The following is a 10,556-nucleotide window of genomic DNA, read 5'->3' as shown; positions in this document are numbered from 1 at the left end:
CCCACACATGCATCCATTACTACTAACACTACCCCACAAACACAAGCATCAACAAACGTGTCTTATATCTTTCTTTGAATCATATGATTGGACCACCGCCCCATTTTACTTGTAATCTTGATTTTTTTTTCTTCATTCTTCTTTATTTTGAGAAAGAGATTGAGAGTAATTAGAAGAAAAGCAATGCCTTATATAGCTTAATGACCACGAGAACAGTTAAATTGTTAGTTAATATGAGACTCCCTTTTAGCTTTTAGGAGTACTCTTACCCAAAAAATAAACTAAAGCGTTGGTTGGTTGGTTAGTTGGTTAAAAGATTTTGTTAATTACTAATAAGTTAATTATGATAAAGCTAGAGGAATCCCGTAATCCCATTGGGCCTTGGGGCTTGGTCCTTACACAGAGTGAAGTGAAGGCTGAAAAGGACCTTTTCCTTATATGCTTAAAAGTGAGAGCTTGTATGGGTAATTTTGGTGCTTTGGGACCATAGTACTAAAACTTGCGAAATTTCGGTCGAGATATCGAATATTTCGAGTATCTCGACCTGTCCAAAATGAAACGCAAGTCCAATATGAAAAAATGCAATATTTCAAAATTTTCGGTAAAATTTTGGTCATCTCGTTTTGAAATTTTCAAAAATCTCGCTCGTTTTTGGCATTTTACACCCAAAGAAAAATACCATATTTCGACTTTGAAATTTCGATATCGAAACGAGATTTAGTACTATGTTTTGGACGGAATCTCGAACGTCTTTCACTATTATTATTATTATTATTATTAATTTTAATTAATTAATTGATAGATATATTCACATTTCACATTCACAGTGCGGCTTCAAAACCAAAACAGATGGGAAATAAAAAATAAATTAAAAAAAAAAAAAAAATCGTTTTCCTTAAAAGTAAAAAAACATTAGTATTTTATCTAACTCCTCATACTATGTATATACAACTAAATATAAATGTATAATAAATAAATAAAGAAATATACAAAGATAAATGATGGTATTATACTCTTCGTCCTTTCCCCCTTTCGTATATTAAAATTTACATAACTGACAGACCACCATCAGCTCACCATTCTCTCCCTCTCTCTCTCTCTCTCTCTCTCTCTCGCTCGCTCTGTGTGCCAACTATTTCATTTCATACCCTTCCCCACAAGCTTCCAAACCAAGAGAATTAATGGAAAGGGAAATTTGCAAGGTTCCTTTTCGTTTTTTTTATCGAACCCAGGAGAGAATGTTTTAGATGAAACAAAGAAAGAATCATCAATAGATCACCTTATTTCGTTAATGGGTACCTTCATCTCCAACCCCAAGGCCGACTCAACACCCCCAGAAAAAAGTGTCCATGGCAATAACAGCAACAGATCCCTTTTTCCCATCTGAATACGCAACAACAACTAATTGTCACAAATATCCCTCCATCGAATGGCTAATGTTGGGAAAGACAAAGAAGAACAGAAAAGACGCTGGCGATTTCGGTTTCTCTCGGGGGGCTATACAATATGACCATGGTTCCTGTTCCAACAACCCTTTTTAATCAGCAACACTACGATGATGGTGGTGGTGGTGCCGGTGGAAGTAGCGGTGGTGTTGGCGTTGGCATTGGCATTGGTGGCGGCGCTTGTGGAGACTGTTTTGCTACTGGTGGGAGCTTCGGTCATCTTATGAATCAAATAGCAGCCGGGGGTTATGAATATGGTAACCCTTGTAGCGAGGTCGAGGCGTGCATAGGATCCGATCCGGTTGAAGTTGGGGCTGGAACCACTGGGATTGGGATTGCACACAATCACATGGCCGAAGACGAGTCTAGAAGTAGTAGTAGCCTTAACGAAGCCGGCTCAAGCTCCAAGGGTGGTGTTGGTGTTGGTGGTGGTAGTGGTTCTGGTGGTTCTCTTCATCAGGAAGAGCGTGGTGATGAAGGGTGGCTTCAATTGGGCATTGGTGGTGCCAGTCGAACGGACCCCAAGCTTAAGGATCCTCTCGAACCACCCACCGGAACTAGACGACCCGGATTGGTCGAGCTCGATCTATTAACCCCAGGTGGTGGTAGCGGTGGTGGCGGCGGCGGTGGTAGGGGTGGCAGTGCACAACAACACATGGTTAATAAAGCGAAGGACCCAATATTCTGCACGACCGAATTCCGAACTCCTCGTCCACCAATCGCAATAACACCATCTCCTCCTCCTCCTCCTCCTCCTTTGTTCTTGCAACACCAATTCCCAAACCCAATCCCAAGAGCTACTAGCTTAACTAGCTTAACTAGCTTAACCGGTTTAAGCTTTCCTCACCAACCAGAGTTTCCTTGGGGATATAACAGGTCTAACCCTAATCCTCCATGGACTACTACATCATCTTCCTCTCCTTCTTCTTCTTCCGCTACTCCCTCTTCTTCAATGCTTCCAGTGCCTTATTTTGCCCGACACCCGGGCCTAGATTTGGCCGGTCCAAGCTCGAGCTCCTCCGATATCCGAGTCATCGATGCTCCACCTAGACCACATTCCGGTATTTGGTTTGTGCTTCAAGCCTCTCAAAATCAGTAAGTATTTAGCTAGCTACTAAAAACAATGAAATACTCGAAGCTTAATTTTTATTTAAAAAATAAATAAAAGGCTAATTAATTTCTATTTATCATTAGGATTGCTTTAATTCAATCTTTATCATATCTGAATGCAGAGCAAAAGAACCCTTTTTGGCTCAGATAACAAAGACCTTCCTCAGAATCAAGTATTACTCTTCTTCTTAATTTGTTCATTTTGTTTTTTTTCCTGCCTGTGTGTTGCATTGATTCATTAAGTGAGTATCATCAAGAAAGTAAACATTTATCGGTTTTTTTGTTTTTTTGTTTTGTTTTGTTTTGGGAATCCAATAGGGATGGCAGAATGACAGTTCGATTGCTGATGAAATATGTGGTTAACAAGCTGAGATTGGATAACGAATCAGAGGTAATTTATTTCACTTTAAAAAATTGCTTATATATACACAAGTAGTTAATTAATTGGTTGGTACCATATAATATCATGTAGTGCTGCTGCTGCTGCTTCTTAATAACATCTCAATAATGTGAAATTGAGACTAAAATTTTGCATAGGAGAGCCCAAATTAAAAGGAACCCGGCCACCAACTCCTCCCTTCAAAACACTGTTTGGTGTGTTTGGTTTGTTTGTTTTCTCTGATTGTTTCATGGACATGCTGATGATTCTTTGCATGGTGGTCGGTGATAGAAACATGAAAGAAACTGCGAAGCTAATTAATTAGGGTTTAAACACTGGTATTTATTTCTTCTGATATATACATAGTTTTAATTAGGTGGGAAGTGTTTGTCTAAGTAATTAACCTTTTTTATATGGATCATTGTCCTGTCGGATCATTCATACATAAGCTGTTAATTAGAGAAGAAATATTTAAACCCAAGCTAGGAAGCAAGCTAGTGGTTTGTCCAGTTTAGGAAATATTGGGAGTCTCATATATCTAGTTAGTTAGTTATATATATATATAGGTAATTAAATGGTGTAGTGATGGGGGGTTTAAGTGGAGATAATGAGGTTTTACTGCTTTAATAAGCCCACTCTACAGGAAAAAGTAATCTTCGATCTCTATTCGATCTGTTGGAAAACACTAACTTATCGTAGAGTAGAAGAGGATACCCCATACCCATATGGATAGAGAAAGAAGCATCCAACCAGAGACAGAAAATAGCCTGCTTACCTGCACGCTCCTCCCTAAACACACTCACAGACAGACAGACAGACAGAGAGAGAGAGAGAGAGAGAGAGAGAGAGAGCCATCTCCACAAGGAAACATGGATAATTACGATACGTATGATCTAGTGAGGAAAACCTTTTGGTAGTGGCTAGCTAGCTAGTGCACACAAGTCATACAGTAGGATTGAATGCCAATGCAACTATTTCAAAACTATATATAAACAAACCCTCCTCGATCGTCCTCCTCACCCCCTCCCTCCCCAAATTAAAAAACAAAAAAAAAAAAAAAAAAAAAAGAAGGAGAAGAAAATAATAAGCATACAAGGACTAATCCTAACTAATAACACTGCAACACATACTTCTCAGGACATACACATAAAAGGGGCCGGGGAAGAAGAACCTGGAAGCATGCATGGACATGAGGCCACTTTTTTCTTTTTTTTTTCGGTTTTGTTTTTGGCTGTGGCAACAATATACATCATTTATTATTTTTTTGCAGAAAGTTTTTTTTCACCGCGTAGTGAAAATTCATCACACCGTCCTAGGGTTCACAAACTCCTATAAAGTTTTAATATGTTTCTCAAAATACTAGATCTCTTGATACCTTTCCACGTGCATTTGAAGCCCACGGTGAATGGATGGATTCCCATGGGTTAAGAAAAACTTGTTTTTTTCTTTTTTGTTGTTAAATACAACAACATACATTTTTAAGGCTCATAGCTGTGTGCCTCGAATGTTGTGTGTTTGAGTCCAGGACACTCTAGCTCCAGCTTACCCAGCCCACCCAAGGGGGAAAGAAAAGAGCATGCAAGGAAATTAGGGCTCTTTTCAAAACTAATAAGAGTGCATATAATATATAACGTACCAACCATTAATCTACAACATAATCCCTATATGCTAGGAATTAATCCTGTCTAGCTCCTGACTTGGGGTCCTTAAATAGTTTTATTTCAACATAAGTGACTTTAATTTACAGTTCTGAAAAGTAATATATATAAAAATAAAAATAAAAACCAATGATTTCGAGGGCAATATCTATCAACTACATTCAACTTTGTAGTGCTGCAACTCGATCTAAACTCTTTGGCATAAAGACTAAATTTGTTTCACCTTCAGAAATTCTAAAATGCATGAAGAAAATTCAACTTCTAATACTTCTCTCCCTTCCATATATAAGCACCCGTAGGCAAACACAGACCAAATAATCAGATAATTAAGACTATTAGGAGAGCCTAGAGGTTCTAAGAAGGCTTGTTGAGGTACTGTCAGCAGCAAAATCTCTCTCTCTCTCTCTGTCTCTGTGTAGGGATTTATATATGCAAGCTTGCATAGCTTTTACTACTGAAGACGATAACATATTAACATGCATGATAGGCAGACTGTGATCATTTCTTTTGCTTCAGTCTAAAAGTGCATATATCCCATGTGTGTATCTCTCTCCTCCTCAAAACAAGGGGACAAAGGTGTCTTTTCATATGGGGACGATAGAGATAGACTCATGGGAGTGTAGTGCCCACACTCCCGGACACAGAACGAACTTTCTCCCATATATGGGATCCATAATTTTAAAGTGGCTTGCTTATGGTGTTCAATTACACATTTTGGATTTTGTTGTTCATAACCAAAGCATCTCTCTCTCTCTCTCTCTCTAGCTCCCCTCCTCGTCTCCCAAAGTATGCTGGCCCTGTTCCGTTTTGCCTCAATTATATAAGAAGAAGAAGAAAAAAAGTATGTAATTTAACTTTTTTTTGGTTTCGAGGATTACAAGACAACCCTAATTGCGGTGTCCTTCTGTGATAGTGGGCCTAGTACTCCACTTGATTGATATTATATTGAATAAGATCGTAGATGATTCATTTCCATAAAAAAGGGCCGGGGGTGAAAAATGAAAAAAGAAAACCATTTGGTTAAAGAATTAATTGTAGAGAGAATGGGACCTGTTTAAATTATTGAACATCTCTAATCTTTATCTGTATTTAAATTTAGACATAATCTATCATTCTTCTTTGGTTATGTGTAAGAACCCTAAGGTTTCTTGTTCTCTATATACTTCTCTAGGAAATTTCCCCCTTGTTAAGCAAATTTGTGCTTATCTGTCAAAGCTAATAATGCAGGCTTTCCTATGTTCTAAGATACACTTTTTTTTAATGATTCAGTGATTTCATTCTAAATAGATTTTTGAAGCATATATATTATGCTTGTAGATGCATGAAGTTCTTTCTCATCTACAAATATCATAATATATACTATATAGATAGACATCATTACTAAGGGAAACTAAAGGAAAGGAAAGGAAAGGAATCAATGGATAGCCTAATTGTTTATGGTATGTAGGGTTTAGGGTTTTTGTATAAGTACTTTGTAATCAGGGAAAGGAAAGGAAAGGAATCAAGGAATCAAGGGATATATAACCTAACTGTTTATGGTGTGTAGGGTTTTTGTGCAAGTCAAGTGTAATGCAGTAGATTGATGATTTCTTAGTATCTATCTCTGCAATCCTAATTACCCCTCAAAAAAAAAAAAAATCTCTGCAATCCACCAGGCCATAGATGATCTGATGAGGGATGGGATGATTAATGGAGACCAGAGACGAAGAAGAATTTTAATTTAGAAAGTGTTGAACCTCACCTTTCACAAATGGCATGCAACTAAGTTCCCAATGATTAGGCTTATAAGTGGGTGTGTGAAACATGAGATCCATCTTTGATTCATGCATTAATAAAACTTAGGTCCTTCTTTACTTGTCGCGTAAATCTCGGAGACTCTCTCTCTCTCTCAGAGAGACAATCTTAGGATGATTAAACCCAAATCAATAAAGTTGTGGAGCTTAATTTATTATGTATGAATGGGTGATCATGATGCTTTTTTTTTTTTGTGTTCCTCATACTTAGTGTTAAAGCAATATTTTAGCATATCTTGTGATAATTAGACACTATATCATTCATGAGAAGCTTTCAAAAATCTCCTAAAAAAAAGAAGTAAAGATAGTTCTTGAATTCAAGGCAAGATGGTCTCTCTTTCTCTCTCTCTCTCTAAATTTTGGTTTCATTGCCAACTTTATTATACATGAAACGTCCATTGACTTTGAGGTCCGGCCAGAACATCTTCAAATTTTGATTATTTAGGCCCAGTTGGCACTCATTAGCATATTAAAAAAAGAAAAGAAAAGAAAAGGGGGAGGGGAAAAGATGAGAGTAACAATTCCCAAATCCACTTCTAGAGACCCAACCATCACACGTGGACCCTGTCTTCCCTTCACCCATCTGCATGCCTTATCCCTCCTCCTTTCTTTCTTTCCATCACGCTTTCTCCAATTTCAACTCCACCTTTCGATAGCTACGTTGGCCCTACAAACCCCCCCCCCTCCCTCCTCTTCCTTCCATCCTTCCTTCTTCTTCTTCCCAATAGGCTTGCGTGCCTAAAAAGGCCCATCAAAACCCTTAAGTGGTGCACTTTGTTGGAATATTAAAGCCTCCATTGATCCACCATCTCATCCACAAACTACTCAGAAAATATTAAAAAAAATGAAACTTATATATATATATTTTACGTTGGAGGAAAGCTATGCATGAGAGGATAATATCTGCAACAAAAATCATACCAAGAACCATTGGCGAGGAGATTAAACCATAAAAAATTAAACCCCAAAAATATGTATATATATATATATTTATATTTTTCTGATGTTGGTGAATGGAATGCATGCACCATTAAAATACTTCTTTGCTGATGTGAACAACAACAACAACAACAAATCCATTAAGAAATGAGATTTTCTAGGGTTTATCCAGGGTTTAAAGGGCTTAATAATGAGCACAATAAAAAATAATTAAAAATAATGAAAGAATATTGGATGGTAGTTCATGGGGAATATTGACCTCCTTATCTTCTGCAATTAATTAAACAAAGAAAATTTTATTAGTGTAGGATTATAGACAGCAAGTCGAAGAGAAAGCAACGTGAAGGAGACGTGCATGAGATGATGAGAAATGAAGAGACGGTAGCAGTAGAGAACAAAATGAAAAATTGGAAAATCGTGCCGATTACTCGCCGTGCTTTTAGGATCAAACCCTTAATCCCTTATTGGTTTTTTTATTTTTTTTAAAAAAAAACTATGTTATTAAATCGAAAGTCTAGGGTTATATGATTTTAGCTTAGGATCAAAGTTTAAGTGGGTCCCGTAATGATTACACTCGGGCAGTTTTGAGGTCGTGGAACGGGCAGCCTTAAAAGGTCGGTATCCGTCGCTGACCGAAGGATTACGTCTTAGAGAAAGAGGAATCTTATGGACTCCATAAATAAAGCGAGAGAGAGAGAGAGAGACCTATTTGATATTTTGATGGGTAAAGTAGACGTTACAAATATAATTATAAATAAATAGATAATAAAAATATCTAAAAGCGCATGGAAGACGTAAGGCAGTGACAAAGCATGACTTCAATAATACCCCCCAAAAAATAAAAAAAAATTCCAATAATTACGAAAAACACACGTCTTACCCATTCATAATATATCACACGGTGACTAATGACTACCACCCACTCATCATGATACGTATCCAATAAGGAGATTCTTTATTTATTTATTTTTTTAATATCACACGGTGATATTGATAGTTCTTCACACACACGATATGTTTTTTTTTTAATTATTGTTTTGTCTATTCTCCTCCCCCATCATCATGCCATCATCATCCCCTACATGGATGTAGTTTACCGTATAGGTTGTCACCGATATTGACCGTATTGAATCGTATTGATCAAAACTGTATCCGTGTATCATATCGGCTGATTCGTATAGATCATGTATCTAAATCTAAATGGGTCAAATACAAATCAGTTGTTACAGTTCGAATTCCTAAAATTGTGCATCACCATCATTAATTGATGTATGTATGTGTGTATTTATACATGTATGTATTTATGTATGTATGAATAATTTATTTATATTAATTGTGGTATGATTTATGGATGACATCTGGAGATCAGGTAGAGATAAGATGTAGAGGGCAAGAGCTACTGCCATTCTGGACTTTACAACATGTTAGGGATACCATATGGAGGTCAAGGGACTCCGTGACTTTGCTTCCTGACTCCTCAGCCGCAGATCATGTCATGATTCTACAATATGGTAGGAGCCCTTAATTAAAGAGATGGTGAAAAAGATTTGGCATATTTATTTGAGTCTGGATTATCTATGTCTGTACGTCTACACTTCACGTATGATTAGGTGATGACATCTGTTTTTTTTTTTCTTTCATAAATGTATCTATATGCACTTTTAATGATAGTAGATGAGACAAATGTCATTACCTAACCACATGTGAAGCGCACACATAGAGGTAGGTGATCTAGACTATTCATTTATGGATGAGGTATTGCTGGTCTGCATGATCATAACTTTTTTGAGGAAATTTGATGAAAGAAAATCATGAGACTGAAGATATTTCAGACACTTCGTACTACAGGTGGAGTAATAATTCTATTTATATGGTATCTTGTTACACCATATCATGGATTCCCTTTACTAATTGGTGGACCAACAAAAATTACTGTCTTTATTTTAATTCCAAAACCCTCTCCTTCGCAGGTTGTATAATTTTAATTTATAGCCCTCCTTGATTCCATTTTTTTTTTTAACCCTTTTCTATCCTTTTTTGAGGGTTTTTTTGTTGTCTTTCCATGTCTTGTTTTTCAAGGCCCCCCTTCTCTAATTCGATAGGGGAAAAAAATGCTTTTAAATACAGTAAAATAATCTGCTGTAGTGTTAATAATTTCGTTATCTGTACATTTCATAATATATATATTTTTTTCTGTTTGCTTTCTGAAGAGAAGAGTTCAATAGAAGCTAGTTTTATGGATATTCAAGGGTTTATTATAGTTTTTCCTTTACTAGGGGAAAGGGTGGGGAGTCGGGTGGTTCCATTTGCTGCCAAGGTATATGACACCATAAGTATCTTATTTTTGTTTGAGAGAGAGAGAGATGATTATTAATGCATACGATGAGGTGCACTATTATCTTGAAGGGAAAAGGAACCATATGACGCTACACGCCCCCTCATAAACCGTTGGGATTCCACACTCACTCTTCTCTGAGAAAATTACCCAATTTGACGGTTCGAAACCCTTATCGCCCATTGGTGTAAAACTGCACATGGGTGTCAGAAGAATCCCGGTCTCTATCTTGAAATAGTAGAAATCCAATTTTTAGAGTTCCTTTTTTTTTTTTTTTCCGTGTGTGTCGGGAGGGGGGTTAATCAAAAAGAAAATTGAGAGAAAAAGCTATGTAAACATATTGGGAGTTTTAGAGTTATAATCACAAGTTGATTTGTTTTGGTCTTCGGTGCATCTTCATATACTTTGAGGAGCTCTCTCTCCACTAATACTTTAAAATTTTCAATTTGACCCTTCAACAAGCCAGACCAACAAAAACAGCTCTACACCTTAATTAGTTTCTATATGTAGAACAATATTCAAGTTTACAGCTGCGTAATCCAATCAGCCAAAATGAATCTCTAAGATTGCAACCAAAAAGCCAATGCCCCTTTTGGGTGTGAGCAACTGTATCAATCATATCAGGAGGTTACCTATAGGAAACTTTGAGGGTTGGTGGGTCTGCTGTGCTTGAACACAACATATTAATCCAAGTCTTGAGCCTAATAATAATGCTAATAATTTCTTAGTTTTCATGTCCATGAAATGAAATGAAATGAATGATCATTAACCATTTAAAAGAAATTAAGGAGACAAAGAAGGCCTACACATGTTACAATATTATGAGAGTGAATGAATTATAAAAAGTCTACAGATAACCATTGAACTAAAAGGCCACCATTGTCATCTGGCTATTCA

The 10,556-nt window shown here is 36.8% G+C and overlaps 1 protein-coding gene across 1 annotated transcript; it reads left to right on the top strand.

The window, feature by feature from the left end:
- Positions 1 to 1,308: 1,308 nt before the first annotated feature.
- On the top strand, positions 1,309 to 8,862 carry LOC122656418 (protein LAX PANICLE 2-like). Its single transcript, XM_043850924.1, has 4 exons — positions 1,309 to 2,540; positions 2,678 to 2,728; positions 2,874 to 2,946; positions 8,694 to 8,862. Exons 1-4 carry the CDS (start codon positions 1,507 to 1,509, stop codon positions 8,847 to 8,849), a joined length of 1,314 nt encoding a protein of 437 aa, XP_043706859.1. The 5' UTR covers positions 1,309 to 1,506; the 3' UTR covers positions 8,850 to 8,862.
- The last annotated feature ends 1,694 nt before the right edge of the window (positions 8,863 to 10,556 follow it).

Source organism: Telopea speciosissima, chromosome 3, assembly GCF_018873765.1.
Source record: "Telopea speciosissima isolate NSW1024214 ecotype Mountain lineage chromosome 3, Tspe_v1, whole genome shotgun sequence".
Lineage (NCBI taxonomy): Eukaryota > Viridiplantae > Streptophyta > Magnoliopsida > Proteales > Proteaceae > Telopea > Telopea speciosissima.
Note: the sequence above shows the minus strand (reverse complement) of the source record. Positions and strands in the feature narration are given on the sequence as shown.